Raw genomic sequence first — 26,853 nt, forward strand, 5'->3', positions numbered from 1 at the left:
TGTGGAATTTTTTAACAATAGCAAATTGTGTGGATTTTTTATGCATTTGTTTCCCTGGCTACCTTCTGTTTAAAAGACTCTAGTTAGTCATATTGATTTGTGTTTTCTTTTAAGGTTGGATAAAGCCACCGTTTGAAATTTCCCTGCTATCCTGGGCACAATTTGCCCCTTCTGCCTCTCCTTTATGTCCAGGTGATTTAGAGATCATTGTACCTGTCTGTCATACTGGTGGGCACTTAGCTAGAATGAAAAGAGCAGGCTACTAAGTATTGATAAGTCATCTTCTAAATGGGATGATTTTTTGGTTAGAAGATAGTAGCCAGCGCTGATGCATGTATAGTTCTGTATGATGCTTATGTGTGAGAAATTATGTGTTTAGAACTATTACAAAATCAGTGGTGTACAAACAGTGTTTTATCTTTAGCTCATTAGCAGGCTGGATGGTTTTCATCCCTAGTAAAGGAGGAGATGGAGAGATTTAAAACAAAGCTGCTTTCAGTAACCTTCTTGCTAAATCTTCTGTATATTATCTCTGTGCTTTATGAAATCTGGAAGCCTGGCATTGTAGAATTGAGGTCCCTCAGGTAATATCTAGCACTGCTGATCTCAACAGTTTCCAATCCTCTAGATATAATTATTGTGTTTGAATTCATAGTTGGAAACTTGGCCATTAAAAGCCAGAATCTCATCTTCAGATCTACTGCAAATTGCTGCCCTAGTAGCTAATGCTTCACCTTTGTGTAGAAAAGAAAGCCAAGCCAAACACATCTGCCTGGATTGATCAGCACTGTACATTGAATTAGATGGTGTCTGTGTTTTACTGCTCCTGGAACTTTCTCTCCTTTGCTGCTGGGGGTATTGGAACCCTGACAGGTATTTCTTTTTATCGCAGATTTGGCCATTTAAGGCAATATTTCTAAGCATGGATTGCTTACTACAGAGAAAGGTCACTGAATTCAGTGAGGCTTAATTTCTAAATAAACATGCATTTGATTGTTCCATAAATTTTTCATTCTCAATTGCTCTAGCGCAGCAATGCTTAAAATCAACAACAATCTTATGACGACTGATGAGCTTAACCATCGTGCTTCTGCATTGGGAGAGGGAGAACTTGTTTTTGTATCCTTGTAAATATACAAAGAAACTCACCAAAACTGAAACTGTGTTCTGGAACTGCGTGTAATGAGTTGCAGAAAGGGATAGGAGATTATTCTTATAGTTAATATGCTGTAAATTGTTGTGACGTTCTGATTACATAATATTTACATTTTAATCAGCTTTTAAATATAAGAAATAAGGTTATTAGTTTCAAAAAACATGAGCCCAAGATGTACATACATGACAATAAGATTTTTAACCTTTGTTATGCCAGTAATTTTTTGCTTAATTTATAAGTTTATAAATTAAAATTCCATACCTCAACTTGATCAAAATTTTAAACATATCATGTTTTGAATGGATATTGGAATTATAGGCAAACTTACAGAAAAAATAATTAAACCAGTCCTCATATTTAACATTTTCTCTATTAGCCATTTTTCCTGTTTTATATTTTCAAATGGTTTAATCTTATTCCAGTAAAATATAAACAAATCCTATTGTTACAAGAACAACACTTAATGTTTTCCAGAATATATTAACTTCACCCATTATTTGCCACAATTTCTGTCTTCCATTAATGTTAAGTATCTTAAAATGAACTCTTTTGGGTGGTGGGGAATTGTGAGCAGAAGAATACCATTAGTAGCTCAATTAACTGTTTATTTAATCTGATGTAGATGGAGGCCACTTTCTGAACATATTGCTTAGGGCCAGTATTACAGTATGTTTAAAATGCATGATTTGATTAGAACCAGCATGTTCATTATCAAATCTTATTCCCACTGGCTACATTCTAAAAGCATTACACGGTGTGTTGTCTCTCTCTTCTTCCTGGGGCTTTATTGTTATCACAGACCAATCAAAGTGGGCTGTAAGAATGAATTGCCTAACTCCAACTGCTATCTGGTAAATCGGATTGTCATGTCATATCTGTTCAGTTGGGCTTTAATGAATAGATGCTATAAGGTCTGGCTGAGATGCTGGAATTACAGTAGGAAGACTGCAGAAACACAGATGAAGCAGCTGTAAAACGTAATAAAATTGCTGTTACTCAATTAGTGTTAATCATTAATGAGAATCATTTGACTACTCCATTTCCTAGGAAACAGTGATTCCTGAGATTATTGAAGATAGTGCCCTCTAAAGTGCCATGATGAGGCACTTCTTAGATGGTGCCTTAACATCAATGCAAGATGTTGCAAGTCCATATAAATCTATTTTGAATTTCCCAAAACATGTTTTTTTGCTGGGGAAAGATAGGGTTGTCTTTAATTTTGTTCATAGAGGAAGGATTTGGAGGCTGTATACTCACCCTCTGCAGTAGACAGCTTCCAACAAATGGGGGGGGAAATTACCTGGCTCCCAACAGCTATTATTTAAATTTCTAGCACTAATAAAACAGTAGAGTAAAGCTATGTTGCCTGTACAAAGACCAAGAAAGAGGAAGAGGACATGGAAGTCTGGAAGAAGCTTAAACCAAAGGTAGCTGCTCACCAATATTAATCAAGTCTCTGACTTGAATTTTGAATGGTAACCCTTAATCTGGGATTTTAATGGGTCTGATATGTTATCGAGGTTACTAAATTCTGAATCCATTTTAAATATAATTATTTTCATATCTCCTTTGCTTATCTTTTTCTCACACTGATCTTATCTTGATATAGGAAAGCTTCATTCTTACTAAGTCACATAATTATAGTGATGAGCTGTCCTGAGCCTTCGAAGATGATCTCAGTTTCACAAATCTCAGTGAAGAATGCTATGCCTGTTCAAACTCACATTATCTACAAGAAGATCTCACGGGACAAAGGAGTAAGTAGCATAGGAGTTGGTCCTGATCGATAATTGCCTAAAAAGTGGCAAACATTTCCCCAGCCATTCAGCTAGTGTTGCTGCTGCTAGATTTGCCAGATGTGTAAACAAGCTCTTTTCTGTAGTATTGCTATAGAATAAAAAAAAATTAGGGTGACCAGATACAAAAGAAGATGAGGCTTTTGAACTGTTCTAATTGTGTAGTAGAGGGGCTTTTAGAAGCTTCAGCTTTTCTCAGCTGTACCTGCTAAAACTCCCTTCTATGTGAATATTAGCAGACTAGGAGCAGTTCTTTGACTGTGATCACCCTAGGTCTAATATACTTTTGAGTCTTGAGTCAAAGGCTTCAGCAGGCTAGAGGGGTTCAGAGATGCTCCTTCAATTTTGGTATTAGCTATAATCATATTACATCCTTGAGTGGAGGTCAATGGGTTTTTGGGGTGGCCTTATCCAGTCATGATTTCCTCAATCTTACAGGTTACTATCTACCTGGGAAAGCGAGATTTCATTGACCATGTTGATAATGTGGAACCTATAGGTGAGCCTAGCTTGGTTGCAGGTTTATTCTTTTCAGTTTATAAAGACTGAATGTTCTGTATCTTAGAATGGTTCTTTTATTCTCAATCTCTCTGCAGATGGTGTGGTGTTGGTGGATCCAGAAATTGTCAAGGAGAAGAAAGGTCAGTCATCTTAACTTAATGAATTAGAGATTACTGCTCAAAGTATTAATATCCTACTTTACAATTAGAGATTTATCTCAGTTTGTACAAATTAATGCCGCTCAAGTACATGAGACATACTTTTTAAAAACTCAGCTATTAGATCAGATCAAGCATTTTATATGTTAAGCATTTTCATCCTGCCCCCAACCAAAAATTGGGTTCTGAAGTGCCAGTCCATCCCTCTAGTCTCTATTGTCATTTCAATCCGTGAATAGCGCTAAATGCTTCAGAATGCCCAGTTTGAACAATCCAATCAGTCCACTGATATAGACTGATAAAATCTTTGCTTTGCTTGGGCTTTATGGCAAAGCAGTAATTTGCCTGGCTTGTCATTCCTAGTTTACTCATATGTGAACAAATGCCTAGTAAAATGAATTTTTGTCCTCGACTAGTTACAACCTGAAGGTAAGGTGTCTGGTGATGCTGTCTTCCTGCCCAGCCTCCAGCAGCCCTGCAACTGCAGGCACCATCCCCAGGTCTGTCAGTACCTCAGCTACAGGTGCCTGTACAGGGCCCCAGGCTACCTCCCTCATTGGGTCAACAACTGCTGACACCCATGCATAACCCTGGGCAACAACCCCCAGCCATCCAACTGACTTACCTTTCTCCTGCAGCAGACAGCTCAATTTTAGCTCTGCTCAGAGGAAGTTGTTGGCATCATGAGCAGGGCACAGGCACCAGGTTGCCAAAGGAAGCCACTGGAGAAGCTTCAGAAACAGCAGGGACACACTAGGCAGAGCAAACACCCTGCCTTGGGCTGAGACAGAGACGGTGAGGATGGGAGGCTTGCAGAGTCTACCCAGCCTTAGCTAGGCTGGGAGAAGGGCCACTCAGGGAGGCTGGGTGAGGACTGGGAGGTGGGAAAAGTGGAATCCTGTGAGGCCTGAGGAGGAATCACAAGGAGAGACAGCTGGAGCTTGCTGTAACTTCCAGGGTAGGTCAAGGAAAAGGGTGATGCAACCCCCTTTCCTGCCCATCTGAGGATACCTGCCTGGGGAAGCAGGCAGGATGTCAGATGATCGGATGGAGGCACTGGTGAGGGAGAAGCCTCACAGGTGTAAGAATGGATCCAGTGATAGATCCTGAGGCAATTAACCTGCATGATCAGAAAGGCTAAACCTTACCAATTACTAAAGTCCTCCTCAACAATTCCTGACAACAAATAGGGGCAGGATTCAGCTCCACTTAGCTTACCTATATTCAGTACCCATTTTTTGTTAGAAACTTGTAAGTGCAGAGATCACAGATCATTATCAAAGAGAGACTTCGATCAACGTTGTTTACATGCCAATAGCATTAACTTTCAGAATTTTGGATTACCTCACACTGTCTTTTTTGTTGGACAAGATGAGACATATATAATCAGTTACTGAAATGAGTGTAAGAATTCTAAAAGCTTTGTTAATGCTTGGTATAGAACTCTTGGTTATAATGTACATGATGATATGTGAAAACATTTACTAAAGGATATGCATTAATAATAATAACAACAACATTTGATTTATATAATGCCCTTCAGGACAACTTAATGCCCACTCAGAACGGTTTACAAAGTAAGTTATTATTATCCCCACAACGAACACCCTGTGAGGTGGGTGGGGCTGAGAGAGCTCCAGAGAGCTGTGACTAGCCCAAGGTCACCCAGCTGGCTTCAACTGGAGGAGTGGGGAATCAAACCCGGTTCTCCAGATTAGAGTCCCGCTGCTCTTAACCACTACACCAAAGAGAACACCCATAAGATGGTAGTCCAGTTGCACTTCTACTACTTTAAATTGGAAAGTTAGACAATATTAATACTGGTAATTGCTGGTACTATACTAAGGGAAATGACCTGTATTTATATCTATGGTGGCACTACCCTAGGGCTCAACAATTTTGATGAACTACAGCAAGAAAGATCACTAGTAGTTGCAACATTTCAGTGCCATGGTTTCCTGCTTTTTTTTTCTATTGAATTATGTGGTATTGCTACCAAAAAGTACCACATGATAATTTTAAATGCAGTTACTACAGTTCAGTTGGTCTTTGAAAGGTATTGGATGAAGAGTACTCAGGAGAGTGAATAACTGGAGGAAGCCACGGAACTGTCTGGAGAAGGCCTGAGGAGGGGATGTGGCTCAGCTGCAGAATATCTGCTTGGCATGTACAAAGTCCCTGGCATCTCCAGTTGAAAGCACCAGATAGTGGTGTGGAAGACCTCTACTTGAGACCCTGGAGAGCTGCTGCCAGGCTGAGTAGAAAATATTGTCTTTGATGGACTGATGGTCTGTTATAAGGCAGCTTCATATGTTCATATATATGCATTAATTAGACTTACGGCCCTGCAAGAGGTTCAGAATACAACACAGTTAAATAGAGATATATAATTGAAATTAAGAGTGTTACTAAAATAATAAGTCCAAGCTAACAAATGTGAGAAGTTTTTTTTTTTAATTAACTCTTAGTACAGCCATAACTTGCAAATGGCCACTCTTAGGCCTCTAAACACACCTTCCAGACGAGTGGGCAATATTTATTGTACATCGTGTACAAGATCTGTAACATTCTGTATGTGTTCTCCCCAGTGTATGTGACATTCACTTGTGCTTTTCGATATGGGCAAGAAGATATTGATATTATGGGCCTCACTTTCCGGAAGGACCTGTATTTCTCTAGGACACAGGTGTACCCATCACTAGAAAAACACAGGCCACTTTCCAATTTGCAGTCATGTCTGCTGAGTAAGCTTGGGGAAAATGCATATCCCTTTGTCTTAACTGTAAGTACTCTGAATTGTTCTTCATTTTCTACATTCTCTATTGGGCTTGAAAGTTTGATTTAAAAAATGGAGTGACAATGTATTAATCTTTACTTTCCTGTCTAGGTATCTCTTACATCTAATGCTTTTCAAGTAGCAGCACTTGAAGCTACTTCGTATCTAGTGGCAGTTAATTCCAGAGCCCAGCTTTTTAAAATACATACACTTGAGGAAACATAAAAGAAGCCCTGCGGGATTAAACCAATGGTTTCATGTTTCCCACAACACACTACCAAATGATTTGGAAAGACTACAAAGAGGGCACAGACTCACCCCATGCTTTTATTCCCTTTCCCACACCAGAGATACATTGTCTCTGATAACGGAGGGCTGGTTCCAAACTGAATTCTCCAGTAATGGAAGTGGGGGGTATAATTTCTGTCAATTCCGTCTTCTTGCTGCACTCTCTGGATTCCCTCTCATGCCATTCCGAAAGGTTCCCTACCCCTCAGAAGCAGCATTTCAGGGGTATCAATGGGCACCTGTAGGAGGGGGAGAGGCAGGGAAGTTGTGTTCCACTGACAGGTCTTCCATTAGTAGAAAGTCTGGATCTAGCCAGAAGGTTCCATTTCACCCTCATGATAAATAACTCTTGGTTATTCCATGAATTTGTCTAATATCCTTTTAAAGCCACTTAAGCTAGTATTAATCATTGCATCCTGTGGCAGTGAGTTCTACAAATTAATTATGTGTTGTATGAAGTAGCACTTACTTTTATTATTCCTGGATCTACTCACCATCAACTTTATTGGGTGCTAGGATTATGTGAGGAGGAAAAACACCTCTGTCCACTTTTTCCATCCCATGCATCATTATATAAACCTTTATAATGTCCCCCTTTAGTCATCTTTACTTCCCTGCACTGAAAAGCCCCAAATTCTTTAGATTTTCCTTGTACGGAAGGGGTTCCAACACCATGGTTAGCGGGATTGCTTTTTTCTTCACCTTTTTCTGTTCTATGATATCTTTTTGAGATGAGGCAAGCAGATCTCCACATAACATTCCAGACATGACTGCACTATAGTTATAAAAGTGTGTTACAATACAGGCTGTTTTATTTTCAATACAAAAATTGTAGATTCACTGTGAGCAACTACCTTGATTTCTTTAAGGGGCAAATTCAAATGTAGCCATTTTTCCCTACCACCCCCTGATGCAAGAATGTTTCCCTCCCCCAAACACACACATTAAAGCTGCAATCCATCCATTATGAGAGCATTGGACTGGGACAAGTGTGAGGACAGGTAAGAAAAAAACTGGAGATTTTACAGGCACCTGGAAAAGTCCTTTGTGTGAGGCACTCTGGGATGTGATGAGAGGCAGGCTTGCATTTTCTAGGCCTGTTGGTTATGTAGCATATTACTTGAGTGCTGAACTTCTGTATCAACTGCTGATTGCAACTATAATTCTCTTTGTCAAGCTTCTTCTTTTCTTTCCTATACAGTTTCCAGACTATCTGCCTTGTTCAGTCTACCTGCAACCAGCTCCCCATGATGTTGGGAAGGTATATCAAACCCCATTTTATTTAAATAATATTGGGAACGCAATAAAATCTGAAATACAGATACAAGGATCTGCTAGTCTGAGAAGAATGTGTTGGCATGAGCCAATGCTGAAAACAAATATTTTCTGCTTAAGGTGTGACATGAATCCCTCTTCCAGACTTTGGTTGTCAGAGACCAGTTTTCAAAGCAGATAAATTTTAGGGCCTAAGATATGATTATTGGGTGATCTTCCCAACTTTCTTTGCTAAATGAAATTAATCTCTGTACTTTTATTAGCTATGAAAGGGGCAGGGGACGAGCTTAATGGTTAAGTGGTTGGGATGCAAATCAGCACTCTGCTGGTTCGACTCCCACTAATATCATGAGCTCAGTGCCCCCCCCCCAACACAGTGCCCCATTTTTATTTAAGTTAGAAGGCCAACTTATAGGAGCCCTGCTTTGGGAGCCCAAAATCATGGAGCAGGGAGGGACAGGGAGTTTTAGAAATTATCTCAAATGAAATGAAGATACGTGTATATAGGTGGCAGATGGCAGGTTCAGAATGCAAAGCAAATAGTGAGTGACAGGGTTCTTTTTACACTCAGGTGTTTAAGCTGCTCAGTATTTATTGTCCACTCCAATCCTTTTTCACAGTGTTGTGGTGTGGATTTTGAGATCAAAGCTTTCTCTACCAACAATGTGGAAGAGAGAATTCTCAAGAGGTAATCTTTTGTTTGATGGACACTAGTTGAAGTACAGGGGGGAATGAGAAACTATTCAATAAAAAAAGATGTTTACTTAACATTTTATTTTACATTTCCATGCCTTCCTACCCTTGGATGTCCAAAATAATGGTTTGTGTTTATCTTGAGTGTGTGATCAGAACAGTGGTATAACATTTTTTAGAATTATATAAAATATGTTAACAAGTTGCCTTTTTATTATTAGAAATGTTTTAGGATAGAGCTCAGTGTGTAAGCATCTACGGCTTTCATCAAAGCTCTGCCTTTTATTGGATTAACCTCTGCTTGCACATAGAAGCTCAGATCCAGACTAAAATGGTTCCATAGGCTTAAATATTTGCAGAGCTTGGTTTTCCCACCTCCTATGGCAGTCCAAAATGCCCGTAAAATACTGTTCCTGGGGGAGAGGGGCTCCCCAGGAACAGGATCTCGGGGACCATTTCAGGCTCCCAGGAGAGGCAAGAAAATTGAGCTCTGCAGGTAGAAGCCCTTGTACCCACAGAAATGTGTAGTCTGGATCCAGCCCACAAGCTTGAGTGTCTCACAAATTTTTACAAAGCAAATCAGGAAAGTAGATGAGAGAGCAAACTATGAGCGTTCTGTTCTGTATGACTGGTCAAGCCTGATTCAGATGTAGGCATGCATTTAAGAAGCCTTGAGAGTCTAGTTAGCTTTCCTATATCAAATCATTTAACTCCTGGCTAGAGGTACACCACAGATAACATCCTAGGTTCATTACTGGGTATTGTACATAAGCTATACTCTGCTTCTGTTTTATACCTTTATTATTTCAAAATAATTATTCATTATTCTTAATATCAGCTTAATCAACAGAAAATTATACCATCCATTATAACTACATAGATCATTAAAGGAGAGCAATTACATGAGTCCAAAAAAGTATCTTACCTAAAGATAAGAAGCTCACAGGTGAGAAGCTCCTTCTAAGAAGAAGCTCTCAACCAGTTTAGCCTGTCATATTGATAAGGTTTCGGAACTTCTCTTAACGATAGCTGTCAATCCCGTTTCAAAGACTCAAATTCTTAGTATCTTATATGACTTTATACACCAAACAAGGTTAGCCATATTTGAAACATCTTCTTGAAACATATAATAGGTCATTCTTACTATTTTATCTTACAAAGTCAGGGCTCATTTTGGCAGGAATGCGCCGGAACAGCGTTTGGGTAGATCTAAAAAGAGATCACGTGGGTTTTGGCCCTACCCATGTGATTCCTTTTCTTCCCCGCTGCCTGTGTCTTTAGCAGCAGGTGGTGGCGGAGGCAGCACTGCCGCTGCCGCCACCACCAGCACCACCTCCTGGATTCCCTGGTAGGGTGGTCGGTCCTCCCGGCCTGTAGGCTGGCCGAGGTGGCAGCACAGCCTTTTCCTCGCGCCTGCCGCTTGTCGCAGCTCAGGGCTGGTGGCTGCTCCAGCTCCCAAAAGCTGAGTCCTGGGCCATTTCCAGACGGCTTACCTTCTGCCGCTCCATGCCGCAACGCCGAGGCTCATGCTGTGGCGAACGCAAAATATCACGTTTTCTCGCCCGAGTTTTGCGCGATGTTGCACAAAACTCGCGCGAGAAAATGCGCTATTTCGCGTTTTCTCCAGCATGAGCCGCGACGTTGCGGCATGGAGCGGCAGAAGGTAAGCCGTCTGGAAACGGCCCTGGACAGACATGAGACAGAGTCAGCCAGCCTGGACTCATGTGAGCAGCCAGAGTGGCAGCAGAGCTCCTTTGCCACTGCCAAGCAGAGGCTAAGTGGGCAACACCAGCGTGTGGGAGGAGAAAGAAGAGGAGAGATTTTCAGGCAGGGTGTTGGCAACTGGTCCCTTTTAACAATTAACAAGGCCACGGCCTTGGAAGGCTGCAGGGTGCTGGCCCTGGCTAGCAACGCCTGTGCTTGTTGCAGCTCAGGGCTGGCAGCCGCGGCCTTGGAAGGCTGCACGACGCTGGCCCTGGCAAGGGGGTCGTAGAGAGAGAAAGAGTGTGTGTGTGGACTGGAGGGAGGGAGAGAGAGAGTGAGAGTGAGTGAGTGTTTGTGTGTGTGTGTGTGTGTGTGTGTGTGTGTGTGTGGACTGGAGGGAGAAAGAGAGAGAAATCAATCCACAGATCATGAATACAAATATCCACAGATCTCGAATTCATTTCATCTGAGGCTCAGCTCTACTGCTTTGGTTATCTGCCTAGCGTGCCATTTTCCTCCTTGAGTTGCCCAGAAGATGCAGTTGAGGTCTAACTGTGTTAGAAAGCTCTGTGCTGGCCTAGCAAGTGCACAAGGTGGCCACTTAGAGAGGATTGTATAATTAAGTGACTTACAGTGCAATTTTAAGCAGTGTTACTTCAGTCTAAGCCCATTGAAGGGACCTCTCCCTCAGTTTGATCTTTGCCACTGCCAGGACAGGGTTGTTCTTTAGTGTGTACTACACTGTGTAGTGACTTTTTTTCTCTGAGGTTATTTTTTTATTGTCATCTTTTGATTGTTATTGATACCTTTTGATTGTTATCTGTTGATTGTCATCTTCCAGAAGGGCCCTAGGAATACATATCTGTATTCCTCTGGAGGGAGAAAAAGCACCCCTGCCGTGATGTCAAGGGGCATGGCATATGCTAATGAGTTATGCTAATGAGTTATGTTAATGAGTTCCTGCAGTTCTTTTTCTACGAAATGACCCCTGTACAAAGGCTATGTAAAATTAGTGATTACAAGTTTCTCATAAATCTAAATATCTTTGGTCCTCTACCAATACATCTTTGGTAGAGGTCCTCTACCAATCTTCGGTCCTCTACCAATCTTGCCAGCTTCTATGAAGTTAGACATTCCTGCCTTCTTGGATACTTTTTGTTTCTGGGCCTTGGTACATTGTATATATTGATATGAGTTACATGGCTCTTCTAATCTACTTATGGCAATACAATTGTGTAATTCTATTGTTTTGTGCCCCTCTCCAAAATTGTTAGATTCTAGGCCTCTGGGCTCTCTTTGTGGCCTGTTGAGTTATGGGGGCGGGCTAGCCCTGTTTCTGTGTGTAAAGGAATCTTCTATGACTTTCTTAGTCATATCCAGCAACTGTTCCCCTCTAATTCTATCTATATCCATGATAGTTCAAGAAAAGCCTCCAGCAGTACAATCCTAAACAGAGTTACACCCTTCTGAATCCATTGTAGTAAATGGGCTTTGAAAAGCTGTGATGGTGCTTGGATCATACTGTATATCACCTGAATTCCCTGAATGTTTTTGCTTAATTGGATTGTAGGTCAAACTTTGAAGGAGGACACTTTCTTCTTCTGGTAGAACTGTAGACATCTAGTCTTAATCAAAGTTTGTCTGTGAAAGAAATTGGTGTTTGTTTTATATAGCACTCCCTGTACACTGGTGACTACTATGTTGTCACATCACTGCCTCCTGTACTTTTCATACATGTTTAACAGCCCCACTCATGGCTGCCACCAATCTTATTGCACTCAGGTACATTGTGTTTTCTGGTCCTCAGGAACTCTGTGCGCCTGCTGGTCCGCAAAGTACAGCATGCCCCTGAAGTGCCAGGCCCTCCACCTCAAGCAGAGACCAGCCGGCAGTTTTTCCCATCCAAGAAACCATTGCACTTGAAAGTATGTCTCAGCAAAGAGGTGAGGTGCTTCTGCCCTTGAAACTAAACTGAACAGCACATATTATGCCCCCCTTGAAATGTTATGTGTGGTTATGCTCTGTCTGAGTCTGTTTGCAACAGTAGTTCATGTGAGGAGACATATGAACACACTAGTAAATTCTTCCAGTGGTTTCCTCAGGGCGTGGATGAAGCCCAAGGCCCCCATCTGCCAAATTTGTCTAGATGAATTGCTTGTGTGTAAAGTGCTGTCAAGTTACAGCCAATTTAGGGTGACCCCATAGGGTGTTTTTTCAATTAATAAAATATTTTTTAAAATCAGATATAAGGACAGTCAAAGAGAAAACCAAAGTCTATAGTTTTTTTTCTCCGTGCTAGGATCCCTCTGAGTTCCAAATAATCAAATACAGGAATCCAGATTTCTCCATAACTGCTCTGTTGCGCACTATGATGTGAGCTACAGAAAAAGGGATTGTGCAAAATTTTCTCCAAAAGACAAATCTCCCAAAGTTTCTCATGCCATCTATCCAAGGAAGGTCCAGTTGGATCAGACCAAAAGGCAGCAATTGTCAAATGACCTGCTGCTAATAATTTGAAAATATGGTTTCTTGTCTTTTAGGAATTTGGATATCATTCCAGATATCAAATATAAACAGCTTTGGAGAGAAGGGCCCATAGGGTTTTTAAGGCAAGAGATGAATAGAGGTGGTTTTCTATTGCCTGCCTCTGCAGAGTGACCCTAGACTTCCTTGATGGTTTCCCATCCAAGAACTAACCAGGGCCCACCCTGTTTAGCTTCAGAGATCTGACAAGGTTGAGGTAGCCTGGGCCATCCAGGTCATGGTACAGACAAATTAGTAGGAATAAAGTTTTGTGATGTAGCATAGCTAAGCCCTCCTGCTAAGCCAATCCAATTGTTCTAGGTGTTTTATCATGGTGAGCCAATTCCTGTCACAGTGACTGTGATCAACAACACAGATAAAGTTGTTAAGAAGATCAGTGTGTCAGGTACAGTGTGATTTTTGTTTTTAAACTAGGGGTTTTCTTAGCTTTGCCTTGGGAAATAGAACATTTATTTCATACTTTAAAAGCCCCTGCTCAATAGGTTCTTCTTGTCGTTTGCCTGCACTTGCCTGCACTTTTATTTGTTTTGAATTGAAATTCTTTCCCCATTTCCTCTTCAGTGGTGCAAGTTGCTAATGTGATATTGTACTCCAGTGACTTTTACACCAAAACAGTAGCTCTGGAAGAAACTGAGTGAGTATGCCATGTGTGGTCCTCCCTTGCCCTATCTATTTTATCCTGTTATGTCTCTTCACAATTATATATTGTGTTGTTTTCTGGTTCCAATTTGGGTAAGCTAAGTATGGTGTTTTACTCCCTTTATAGATGCAGAGGAGTTAGCCGTGTTAGTCTGTAGTAGCAAAATCAAAAAAGAGTTCAGTAGCACCTTTAAGACTAACCAACTTTATTGTAGCATAAGCTTTCGAGAATCACAGTTCTCTTCGTCAGATGCATGGAGGGCAAGAAGAAACTGGTCAGATATATAGGTGGAGAGGGGAGGGAGGAGTAGATGCAAACAGTAGAAAACCATTCATCGTCTCTATTCAATCCCAGCCTCATCTCATTATCAGAAGTAACTGACTTCCTTAACAGAAGCAAACTGATCTCCATATCAGAAGCTACTGTTTGCATCTACTCCTCCCTCCCCTCTCCACCTATATATCTGACCAGTTTCTTCTTGCCCTCCATGCATCTGACGAAGAGAACTGTGATTCTCGAAAGCTTATGCTACAATAAAGTTGGTTAGTCTTAAAGGTGCTACTGGACTCTTTTTTATTTTACTCCCTTTATGTGACCTCTATTACGCTGCCTCCCTGACTTCCTAAGTATGCCTAAAAATTTTTTGCTGCCATCTCTCAGTTTAACCTGAAGTATTGGAATGCTTAGTAATACATGACAGAAAAGTCAGCACATAGGGTGGCTGTGAGGTAAAAATGATTCTTTATACTAGATAATATAGATGTTTTCAGACAGACTTTATTTAGAAGTATATATGCAAAATGGCTTCAGGGTGATTCAAAAGCATAACGGTTTCCTTAAGATTATTAGTGTCCTGGTTGCAACATGATACAGGTTTTCTTTGTATTTTCTCAACAGACCTAGTCACAAAGACTTATTCCCCTTTGGTGATACTTAGGCTAATACCATCCACAAAAGAGAACACAAGGCTTCTTTCGGGGCTAAGTTACAAGTGACATAAGATGTGTTTTTTAACATGTCAGGGACACAGTTTTACCTGAGAACTGTAGCTCCACACAAGATCACTGGGGAAAGGAACTTTGCAATCGTTTTCTTGCAATCTCAGTGGAGAAATGAACTACCAGCCTGGGAACTGTAGTTTTCAAAGACAGTTTTCAAAGACTGAGCTCTGCAGGATTGCTGGGGGAGAGTAACTTTGCAATTGTTTTCTTGCAGTCTCACTGGAGAGATGAACTACCAATTCCTCCCCTCCCCTCCTTTTATCATTTTTATCATTTCCAATTTTTTTTTTAAGATTTCAGATTTTTTTCCCTGCAAACCTGGAACATTTTTCAGGTGTGTAGTAAGTTCTGTCTTGTCCGTTCATGGTTCCAGTCTCTGGATTTAAGTATCCTCAGATCAAGGTGAACTGGCTGTTAGTATATTATATAAACATATAATACTGTCCAAAATTTTTACATTACTGAGCAAAGATCAGTATAATCCTCTTCATATGGATGCTGTTGGTAGGAAGGTAGATAGCTACACTTCATCCTATTAAGTTGAACTAAAATTGCATTCTGTTTCTCCATGTCATGGGCATTCCAGGGTTAAGGTACAGCCAAATTGCACCTTCACTAAGACAATGACAATTCTGCCTTTGCTGGCAAACAACCGAGAGAAACGAGGTATAGCGCTGGATGGGAAGCTAAAGGATGAAGACACTAACTTGGCTTCCAGTACCATGTGAGTGAAATCAGAAAGTTTCCAGTACCATGTGAGTGAAATCAGAAAGTCATCCATGACCAAAGAGAAAGCATAGCATAGCAAGAAACCATTTTTCATATCAAACAAAAGATTCCTGTTTACATTCAACTGAACTCATTTGGGCCTTGGAGTAGGAGATATTCGCATAAGTTTACAGCTGCATCTGGAGTGTCCTGTGCAACTGGACTGGCTTAACAGGAGGGGTTAGCTGGGACCATTTCAGTTCAGGAAAATTTTGAGGGGGGGAGGCAGGAGCTCCTCCCCTAAGGCCACAGTTCTGAGCCAGATTGGGCCCCCACAAGCTTAAAATACAATATACCTCACAGAATGTGAAGAAAACAAGTGACTTGTTTTTTTTAAAAATGTATCATGTAGCTTGGCCCTAAGATCTTCCTTGAGGGCCAAATTACATGTGATTGTTTGGCCCTGTAAGACAGCTGTGTGTGTGTGTTCAAATTTGAATCAGTCCTTGGGAAAGATTAGAGTTCACTCCACCTCCCTGTGCTGTTTCCCCAACTGAAAATAGCCTTCATAGGCTGCTTTAAGCTCCAGTAGAAAAAAAAAGATAGATATCTGTATTGCACCTGTCTTTCCCCATAAAAAGCAGTATTTAACTATAAGCTCTGTAGTAAGAAATCACAGCCCTACTATTTTTATATCCAATAGTATTAAAGATGGGACGGACAAGACGGTTCTGGGGATCCTGGTAGCTTACAAGATCAAGGTGAAACTCTCTGTCTCTGGGTAAGCTTGGGGGTATAACAAGTAGCTTGGTCTTTCTTTTGTTTGTCAGTTCAGGATGAATAATGGCAAAAGAGGATATGCTGCATCCTTATAGGTGGTAGAAAGTGCCCTCAAGTCATAGCAGAGATATGACAAACCCTGCTGGGGTTTTCAAGATGAGAGACTAACAGAGGTGATTAGCCATTGCCTGCCTCTGCAACCCTGGTCTTCATGGAGGTCTCCCATCCAATTATAAACCAAGACTGACCCTGCTTAGCTTCTGAGATCTGACAAGATTGGGCTTGCCTGGGCTATCCAGTTCAGGGCAGTGTCCTTATTAAGTCCTCAAAAATGTTTATTTTATTTTATTTTTTATTTTATTTGTGCAAAACAAAGAAAATAAACAAAAAAAGAAAAACAATACTGGCAAATCTTCTATAAAAGGTTTCCAAATATCTAAAAATAAGTCTATATATAATTGCTGTCTATATGTGATATGTTGATAAATTTATAAGGTTCTCAATCCAATAAATTATATTATTTGTTTTTCCAATTTTTTTAACATATAAAAATATTTTCATAAAAATATTTTCTCCAGAGTTTTGCATCCATTTCATCATAAAGTTTTTAACTTGTTCTGATTCTGTTTCATATTGCAATAGAATTTTATATATTTTTCCTAACAGGTGCTTTAGATCTCTACTGATTAGTTGTTTGAACACTGTTTTTTTCTTTTAATCAACCACCTTCTTTGGATAGTTGTTCTTTAAGTTTGGACATCACTTGTTGGCATATCTACCATGGAATATTTTTCTCTTGAGCTTGAATTTCTTGCCATGTTTTTATTTTTCCATGCTTTCCCATCATATATTCATAATTTAAAAGCCCCATGGCGCAGAGTGGTAAGCGGCAGTACTGCAGCCCAAGCTCTACTCACAACCTGAGTTCGATCCCAGCAGAAGCTGGGTTCAGGTAGCTGGCTCAAGGTTAACTCAGCCTTCCATCCTTCTGAGGTCAGTAAAATGAGTACCCAGTTTCTTGTAGATGACTGGGGAAGGCAATGGCAAACCACCCCATAAAAAGTCTGCCAAGAAAATGTTGTGATGCAACGTCCCCCCATGGATCAGTAATGACTTGGTGCTTGCACAGGGGACTACCTTTATCTTTACTTTATTCATAATTTACATGATTGATTTTATTTCTTGTAACAATATCATAATAGGCATTATTGGTGATGTCAGTGATAAAATTGGCGGACTTAATCTGTTTCTGCACTGAAATCATATCCTTAATAGTCCATCCCTCAAAATATGAGGACCGTCTTGTCTTTGAATAGTTTTTAATGATTTTTCAATCCATAAATACTTATGATTCCTTCCTTAGTATATCTCCAATTTTATATGTCTTCTGTTTGGATTTATAATCCAATCTGATATCCAAAGTTCCAAACTATTGCAGCCGCTTGGCGGTGGTACAGTTTAATACATAGTACTGCCAATTTACGTCAGCTTTTTTCATCTTGTAATAGTTTAAATCTTCCATTCCATGCAAAGTAATTTATCCTTTTCTGGCAGCCCAATCCTAAGAAGGGCACGGAAAGTGAACAGGAACCGAACTAAGGCTTGCGAGGGCGCATCTAGCCCGTACGCCCGCGTAAGTGGCCCTCCGCCCGCGCTGGGATGCGGCGCTGGCCCGCCGGCGGGCCAGCACCGGTGCAAGCCACAGGCGCCCGAGCGGCGGCGCAGGAGTGGCGTAGAGCCCTACGCCGACGCAGGGGGGGCGGGGAGCAAGGCGGGGTCGGAGTTAGTCCGCTCCCTAAGCTCCTCCAGAAGCGGGAACGCCCACAGCGGCGCAAAAAAGCTACGCCACGGAAAAAGAAGGCGTAGCCCATAGGCGTCCATGGAACGGCGAAAAATCAGCCCCCTCTCTGAGCGCCCCGCCCCGCCCCTATGGCCCGAAGGAGCATAGGATGAGAACTATCCCGGGGACCAATCAGCGTGCGCGCCCGGCGTGGACGAGCCCCCCTCTCTGCACCCAATCACCTGCGACCGCGCCCTACAAAACATCCGGCCAGCGCCGCCCAAACCCCCAGGTAAGTGAGCACTCGGCCGGAGGCTCTGCCCGTCTGCTGAGTGGCATTGCCCCTTTGAAAACCGAAACGGGCTGAGGGCATTCACGTTGGCAGGCGCAGAATGCACTCGGGGGACTTTGCGAAAAACTGGGGGAACTTCGCATAAAGGGGAAGAGGTGCAAATGTCTGCCTAACTCTCTTTCTACCGTGATAGAAAGAATGACTCAACAGCTAACTGGACTCATGCATGCTAGTTGCTTCTAACTAAGCACAAACAAACTAACCCTTCCGTGGCAGAAGGGAATGACACTTTGCAAATTAACCGCATGCTCTCCCGTTTCCTTGCAGGTGCCCTGACTCTGGCGCTCCCACCTGGTGATGACCGACGGAGCGCTGACAGGTGAGGAGGAGGTGGGGGGGGGGCATTCCGCAGATTAGTGCAAACCGCCCATTCACCTGAACCCACCCGCTCACTTGCCGCTTTGGGTGAGGCCCAGCAGGGGTGGGGGGCAACCATGGCCGCCCCTGGCTGCCTCAGAGGCAGGCGCCTCGAAAACCACATGTGGCCAGGTGTTTGTTGTGACCAGCTCATTCCCTCCCATAAAGGTAAAGGCTTCCCAAGGCTGAGTGCATCCTCGCCAGACCGTCAGGCATCAGCTGCTGCCCTCGACCATGTGCAACCCCCCCCCGGATGGCGGAGTGTGGGGCTTGCCTTGCCAGTGGAACGAGGCAAAGCCCACACGTGTCTTTTTCCCCCACAGGCACGTCCAGGGCATGGCTGCTCCCCCGCGCCCCGCCCTCCCCAAACATCTCTGACAGACGGTTGGCTGCAGCCCAGGAAGCACCGTCGCGCCGCGGCCTGCATCCCAGCCCCGCCCCTCCGAGCGGGAAGGAGGGCTGTGTGGAATGCTCCGGCTCCCTCGCCAGCCTAAACGCAAGCCCGCTCTTTCCAGTGCAATAAAACGAGATGTACAACAACTGTCTTCTGTGTCTGCGAGTCTGACTTCGTCCTCCGCCCCTCCCCCAACACTCCCGTCACATCTCCCCACCTGCACATTGCCACAAATGTATCCGACACACCCCGTCTTGCCTCCCCGCCCCCTCCCTCCCCTCACAGTAACACCCCCTCCCTCCCTCCTCCTCCCCCCCTCCTCCTCTGTATTTGACCAGTGTCTGTACCACCCATCTGCCGAAGAGAACTTGATTCTCAGAAGCCTATGCCACAATAAAATTGGATAGTTTTAAAGGTGCTACGGGACCCTTTTTGAATTCGCTACCACAGGCTAACACGGCTAACCCCCCTGTATCTATGGCCAGGTAGAGGGTTGGGGCGGGGCATGTGAGCGGGGAGGGGGATCAATCCCCGGTGGGGAGAGTAGCTGGCACCCAATAAGCCAAGGAGAGGGTGGTGCGAGCTGCCGCTGCAAGGGGGCGGGAGATGGCAGGGGAAACGGTCCGCTCGCGGGAACCCTAGCTCCCACCAATGGAGAATCCAGGGTGGTGGCAGGCGGATGCCATATCCCGGGCAGGAGGTCTCGCGCACCTGGGGAGGGTCGCCCCCATCGCAGCCGCAGCCCCAGCAACACAGTCCCATGAGCGGCCGCCTCCCAGAGTGGGTCCAGCCCCTCGGGCGTCTGCAGCAGCCCCATTGGTCATTCCAACACCTTCCACCCCAGGGCGTCCTGCCTCGCATCCAATCCCGTGGAGCAGTTGCCAGCCTCCCACGCCAACAGGCCATGGTTGTTGGGAGGGGTGGGGTGTGCCTCTCAAGTCCGTGCCGAAGCCCTGCTCGGGCAGCTCGTCGCCATCCTCGACCCTCCGGCCCCACCCGCTGCAGCAGCTCCACCCGCCCCAGAGGCACCCCTCCCTCGGGCCCAGTTGCGTGCGAGAGGCCGGGCCCGTGGACGGCCAAGGGGGTCCGGCCGCCAGCCTCGCCGGTGACCGCCGCTGCCGCCTTGGGGGTGGGGTGGGGTGTTTTGCTGCACAGGCGGCTCTCCTACACGCCTCCCCTTCCTCACGTCTGCTGGGGGAGGTGGGATGATATAATAATAAAGGCTGATTTCTGTGCAATGGGTGTGTTCTTTGCCTTGGGATGGGGACGAGGGGGCAGGCCCGCTGTGTCTGCCTCTTGGTGGCGGCCTCAGGCCAGCCCTCCCCTTTGGCGCCACTTGGGGGCTGTCCCCTGCTGCCAGAGACTGGCTGCTGCCCTGGATTCCTCATGGCAGGGCACCTGCCAGTCCCATGCCAACCTCTCTGGACGCGGCCGCCACGGACTTGGTGCTACATTGGGCAAACGGGGGAAAGGCTTCTCAGACTACGCCCACCCCTCTCCTTCCCGACTGCGAGCCCCGCCCGACACACGAGCCGAGGCAGTCTGCCGGCATGGGCGCGGTTTGCCTGCTGCTCTGGGGCCTGGCCGGGATCGCGTGCTGCCCATAGGCTGCGCCTTTCCTGGCCCCTCCCCCTGACGCTTGTCAGGAACAGCGCCCTTTGGCTGCGCCTGGCGGCGGCCGTGCATCAGACCCGCCCACAACACTTTCTGGTTCTCCAAAATTGCATCTCTGCGCCGCTGCGGGCGCCGCTGCGGCCACACTTTGCTGGCACAGGATCCGGCCCGGCGGTGCCGCCACACCACCAGTGCAGCCGCGTCGGCGTGGGGGCCGGCCATAGGATTGCGCTGTAAGAATCTTTTCATCTATATGGATTGGGAGCATTTAAATAAAAAAATTAAATTTTGGCAATATATTCATTTTAACAGCAGAGATCCTCCCTAGCGATGAGATAATTCAATTTTTCCCATCTTCACAGGTCTGCAATAATGCTTGTCCAAACTTTTTGGTATCTTTGTATAGGTTATTATTTTGTCCCATTACATTTATTCCCAGATATTTAACTGATTTTCTAAGGACACTGTTATTTTTTGCTATCTCTTGCTGTTCCTCTCCGGTTGTCAATAATAACATTATAATCTTATTTTTATTCAATTATATCCAGAATATAGTCCAAATCTTAATATTTATTCCATTCCATGTTTCAGGGAAATATTTGTTTTTGTTATTGATATGACAACATCATCTGTATAACTTTTTATTTTATATTTTTCTTTGCCTTCTTTTATTCCAACAATTCTGGTGTACTGCCTTATTATCACAGCCAGTACTTCCAATATGATAATAAACAGTAATGGAGATATTGGACGCCCCTGTTAAGTTCCTTTTGCTATTTCTCTTGTCTCCATTAGGGAGCCATTTACTAGAATTTTAGCTTGCTGATCAATGCATCCAATTTAAAAATTCAGTCCCACAGTTCATACTTTCATCATAAAGTATCAAAGGCTTTCTCTACGTCCAAAAACATAAATGCATTTTCTCTCCTTTCCTCCTTGAAATATTCAATTGCATCTAGTAGATATCTGATATTATCTCTTATATATCTCATTGGGACAAAGTCTGTTTGATCTTCATGTATTGAATCTGGAATACATTTTCTTAGTCTCTCTGCCATTATCATTGTAAACATTTTGTAATCCACATTCAATAGGGAAATTGGCCTATATCGTTGCGGTAATAATGGAACATTCCTTTCTTTATATATTAAGGTTATGTTTGTCTCTTGCCTTCCTTTCTTGTTTTGCGTAAACCGCTTGATTTCCCTTCCTAATTCCAAGTATTCTTTTTTCTATCTTTTTTCTTAAATAATATGCCAGATATCTTCCAAATTTATTTCCAGCTTCAAATTGCCTTTGTTTTAAATATTTGTTTTTTCTGCATTTTTGTTCATTTTAGTCTTTCCAATGTTGTAGAATAAATCTTTTAGCAGCTGTAAGGGCACAGAGGGTCCATTTCCATTGTCCATCATTTAGGTTTCAAGAGACAGGCAAATAATTTAAAAGTACATAATCATTCTTAAAAATAAAAAATAAAATAAAAAGTCCTCAGAACTATTTATCAGATAAGAATGTTCCTTTTTGATATTTGAGTGTTCTTAAAGAAAGTAGAATTGCTGCCAAGCAGAATCAAAGAGGTTATTGAAATAAAGTGGTGTGCAAATGATACAGTAGGAATTAAACATTATCTTCTCTGAGCTGCATTTTTTAGGAAGGGGGTATGAAGTATGGTCAATTGTGAAATATTGTAAGTATTGTATTTTGTATTTGCTTATTTTCCAGCTTGCTAGGAGATTTCACTTCCAGGTAAATCTATGAGTTTTTCTCTTTTTCACTGGTTTGTTTCTCCATTCCCCTACCAAGTATTGACAAGTTCAAGGGACAGCAATGAATGGGCTGGTTCTCTTTAGATGAGGGAGTACTTGGAGACTTCTGGTGTTTTATATAACATTTGCTTTATTTATGAATGTGCAAGTAAAGCCCGTGGATATCTCTCTGGAGGCCAAGACCTCCAGAGAGATATCCAGCATCCCAAGGTGCTTCAGCTAACTCAAGCTGTTTTTGTGCACTTAACTCTCTTTCTCTCTGGCATGCACATATCTGCTATCCCTTTCATGAGTATTTGAAGAGAGACATGATACAATGTCCTAATAATTATTGTCTATTGAGAAAAATATAAGCCAGCCATTCTGTTCATTAACTAGGGTTGCCAGGCCCCCTCGACCACCCCGGTGGGGGATTGGGGCCTGGCACTTACCTGTTTGGGGGGGGTGCATGCACCCCTGCAAGCATCACGCAGCCCGTGGGCACGTGCCCACACTCCGCAGGGGCCCCAAATGCCCCTGTTTCGGCCCAGATCGGGCTCATTTGGGGCCTATTTTGGCGTGGATTGGGCCCATTTTGAGCTGCTGCGGAGTGCGGAAGCGCTCCTGCACTCCACAGCGGCCCAAAACAGGCCTGATCCAGGCAAAAATGGGCATGTTTCGGGCTGCTTCAGACCGCAGGAGCACTCTCGCACTCTGCAGCAGCTCAAAATGGGCCTGATCTGCACCAAAACAGGCCCAAAACAAGCCCAATCTGGGCCAAAACAGACGCATTTTGGGCCCCTGCGGAGGGCAGGAGTGCTCCCACACTCTGCAGCAGCTCCAATCTGGGCCAAAACGGGCCCAATCCAGGTGGCAGCAGCGCACGGGAGCATGCAGCACCGCAGGGGAGCGCGCATGGAAGGCGTGCTCCCCCCCGCTGGCCAGGTAAGCAGGGGCGGGGTGTGGGGGCAAGGGATCCCTATCTGGCATCCCTATCATTAACTTAACAAAAAAAATTCTCAGCAAGCAGCTACAAGATATTTTTTGTACATTTCTGAAAGCAGGCATCCTTCCTTGCTAGCTAACTAGGGTTATTTCCATATGGAATTTTTGTTCCAGCTTGTTTTTTGACAACCTTACCCAGAGTCTTTGTTCTGCCAATTTCCTCCCAGCTTCTCCCCATCCCGTTTTTTTTAGACCACCTTTGCACTGTTTCTGGAAGGAATGCACCAGAAACTTTTTTTATGGAGTCTGAGAATTTACTGTACTTTTAAAAGGTCCTCCTCACATCCAAACACTTCTGTGCTCCATTTCCTAGCCATCTCCCTTTCCCCCGAGTTAGTTTTTTCTAGCAATGGCTGTCAATTAAAAACAACAACAACAACTTTGCAGCATATTGGGGTTTGGGGGGCCCCCACATCTCTTTAGTCATATAACATTGTATGCATTCCAAAAGAATGCACCTCTCGGCACTTCAAGGTGTCTTCTGCATTGACCTTCTCAGACTGTGTTGTCTCAGTTAGGTCTTGGGTCATCCCTGTGTGAGAAAAAGAGTTTTGATTTCTTGCTAAATTTTCAAATAATAGTGACATGATATAGATTCAGTGTTTAGTGTTATACAGTGATATAGATTCAGTGTTTAGTGTAATGGCTAGAGTAGGACACAGTAGATGACTGAAATTGCTTGGTGTGCAAATATGATGGATTTCCTTCTTTTTTCATGTCTGAAAAGTGAGGTAGGCATGGAACTGCCCTTCCGTCTTATGCACCCTAAGCCAGAGGAAGTAACTGCAACAGGTCAGTAGGATATTAATTGTTCTTTTTCTACTCATGCCTGCTTTCCTATCATTGAATGTAACATTTTGAATGATAGCCTCCTGGTTTTGAAGAAATCAAAAGAAGGTTCTTCTCTTGAAGTGGGAAGCAGCTAATACAAAAAGAGGTTGTTTATAGAGCCCTGAAATATAGAGCTTTGGGAAGCTGAAGAAAAGTGTGTTTTAGGTAGGGTTGCCAGGTCCCATAAGTCTCCCAGCAGGAGACTGGGATGCTGGCACTTACCTTGCTCTGGCTTCTGAGTTTCTGGGAAGTGATATCATCACGCGGGTCAAAGGGCGGCATGGGAGCACGTACATGCTCCCCAAAGGGCTGAATCCCTCCCCCCCCGGGCAGGCCTGAATCCCCCACCCCCGCTCCCCACACCCCACCCTCACTTACCTAACCAGCAGGGGGGCGCCATCATGTGCGCTCCCTCCTGGTGCTGCTTGCTCCCCTGCGCAGCAGCCACCGGGATCAGGCTGTTTTGGCCCGATCGGGACTGCTGCAGAGCGTGGGAGCGCTCCTGTGCTCTGCAGCGCCTCAAAATGGGCCCGATATGCAGCAAAACGGGCCCATTTTCCGGCACTGCAGAGCACTCCTGTGCTCCACAGCACCTCAAAACGAGCCCGTTTTGGCACAGATAGGGCCCGTTTTGAGCCCCTGCGGAGCCTGGCTGCGCTTCCAGGGGCCGAGCAATGACGTCACTCCCGAAGTGATGTAATTGCACTTGTGGGGGGGGCGCACACGCTTCGTGCGCATGCAACCCCCTCTCCCCCAAGGTAAGTGGCAGGCCCCTATCCCCCTGCCAGGAGGTTGAGGGGGCCTGGCAACCCTAGTGGGGACAGGGAAGAGAAAACAGGGCTCTATTGAGCCTTGTAAGACTCCTTTGTGGGTGCTGAATCTGTGCTTGACTTAATCAAACCCTTTGTCTTAGAGTTGTTTCTGATGTGTATTTTTATTCTACACGATTTGTTTAACAGCTTTATTTTGTTCTCTGATAAAAGCTATGCAAAGAAAAGTTAAACACTTGGCTTTATTGCTGTTGAGACAATGACTAACTGAAAATATAATTGACAGAGAAATTGAAAATGCTTGAATGGCACAGGAAAGCCACAGAACGAGTAAAAAGTATGTGAGGCGAACAAAGGGTTGCTTCAGGAAGTACCCATGGCAACTCATCTGTGTGGAATACCTATGATACCAATGATGTTGTGAGGGTCTCACTTCTGTACTTCCAGATGGCCAGCAGTGCTCTTGAATTTTCAGTATCAAATGGAAGTTTGCTCTGGCCTTTGACTTTTTGTTCTCTCCTTTTAATTTTTGTTACCAATTTGATTTTGTTGCTCACCCATCATTTTTATAGCCTTGATGTTTTATATCCTTTTATAAACATCTGCTAGATTTAAATTGTTTTGTACTGGTTTGATTACTCATGGTGCAAATGTGTTTGGCTTTCATTGAATGTTGCTTTAGATTGTGTGTTTTATTGTCTTGTTTTACTGTGTTTGATTCTTTTGTAAGCTGCTCTGATGAGGGCAGTACAAAAATATTTGAAAGAAATATTTCATATCTTGAATTCATAACTATTTGGAAGTAATAACATTGTTGTCTCCCATAGTTATGAGAATGTAGAATGTAAAAAATTCATCACAAATTTTTTCCTACCAGAGATCTGCTTCTGCCTGTTTCATACTCTGTAATTCTCTGAGAAGTTACAGGGACAGCACTATCTGGATTGATTCCCATTGAAAGAGAAAATACTGGAGACTTATGATGCTTTTGTAATGTTTGCTTTATTTACGAAGTACAGCATGTAGGTGTAGGCAAACAGGCACTCCTGTAGGGCAGCAAATTAAGTATGCCACATCAGATTCCTGATAGAGATCCTAAACTCCTAAGTAGGGCTGTGCACTTCAGTATTCGCTTTGGGTAAAAATACCCAAAGCGGAGCCGATTCGGAAACATTCTGGATATCCAAATCGGGGCCAGCATGCAGTAGCAGCAAAGGAGCACTGTTGCTGCTCCAGCTCCCCAAAGCTGAGTCCTGGACAGACGTGAGCCAGAGTCAGCCAGCCTGGACTCGTGTGAGCAGCCAGAGTGGCAGCAGAGCTCCTTTGCCACTGCCAAGCAGAGGCTAAGTGAGCAACACCAGCGTGTGGGAGGAGAGAGAAGAGGAGAGATTTCCAGGCAGGATGTTGGCAACTGGTCCCTTTTAACAATTATGAAAAACAAATAATATGTGCAAGGAAGTAAGCATTTTCAGAGGATCTTTTTTCCAATCAGAACTTTTTTCCTAGTAAGTATGTGTGGCGGTGGGGGAGTGAACTGTGCAAACAATTGCCATCCGAGAAGAATCTGACACTGAGGCAGAAGTGCATAATGCCCCCCCCCCAACAGGCCAAATAAATGAGCTTGCACTTCTAACAAGATCAGGAGCAAGGCAAGAGTGCAAAAAGTGTCTCTGAGTATATAAACCCTTTGGGTGCAGTCCCTAAACAATAAGCTCCCATTGATGGTACATCTATAGTCATTACAGAACTTTCAGTGCAATCCTCTGCATGTGTACTCAGAAGTTACACCTGCTTTATTCAGTGGAGTTTAATCCCAGGTAAGTATATATATTGCAACCTTTAACATTATTTCATCATAGTCTCTGATTTGAATTTCTTTAGAGCCAAACCCACAGCCTCCCAATACCATAGTACATTTCTGTGTGATATAGTCTGCATCCTCCTCTAAAGTGAAGATGTTTAAATTGGGTGAATGATGCAATTCC

General features: G+C 43.7%; 1 protein-coding gene across 1 annotated transcript in view; it reads left to right on the top strand.

The window, feature by feature from the left end:
- Positions 1–2,802: 2,802 nt before the first annotated feature.
- SAG (S-antigen visual arrestin) overlaps positions 2,803–26,853 on the top strand; it is a 30,285-nt gene continuing 6,234 nt past the window's right edge. Inside the window, exons 1-13 of the mRNA XM_054983322.1 lie at positions 2,803–2,913; positions 3,391–3,451; positions 3,549–3,593; positions 6,200–6,393; positions 7,877–7,936; positions 8,571–8,638; positions 12,155–12,290; positions 13,192–13,276; positions 13,453–13,525; positions 15,119–15,256; positions 15,944–16,021; positions 22,240–22,263; positions 23,995–24,059. Of these exons, the coding sequence (XP_054839297.1) occupies positions 2,803–2,913; positions 3,391–3,451; positions 3,549–3,593; positions 6,200–6,393; positions 7,877–7,936; positions 8,571–8,638; positions 12,155–12,290; positions 13,192–13,276; positions 13,453–13,525; positions 15,119–15,256; positions 15,944–16,021; positions 22,240–22,263; positions 23,995–24,059 (1,138 nt within the window). The remainder of the gene's footprint in view (positions 2,914–3,390; positions 3,452–3,548; positions 3,594–6,199; positions 6,394–7,876; positions 7,937–8,570; positions 8,639–12,154; positions 12,291–13,191; positions 13,277–13,452; positions 13,526–15,118; positions 15,257–15,943; positions 16,022–22,239; positions 22,264–23,994; positions 24,060–26,853) is intronic.

Source organism: Eublepharis macularius, chromosome 6 (assembly GCF_028583425.1).
Source record: "Eublepharis macularius isolate TG4126 chromosome 6, MPM_Emac_v1.0, whole genome shotgun sequence".
Classification (NCBI taxonomy): Eukaryota; Metazoa; Chordata; class Lepidosauria; order Squamata; family Eublepharidae; genus Eublepharis; species Eublepharis macularius.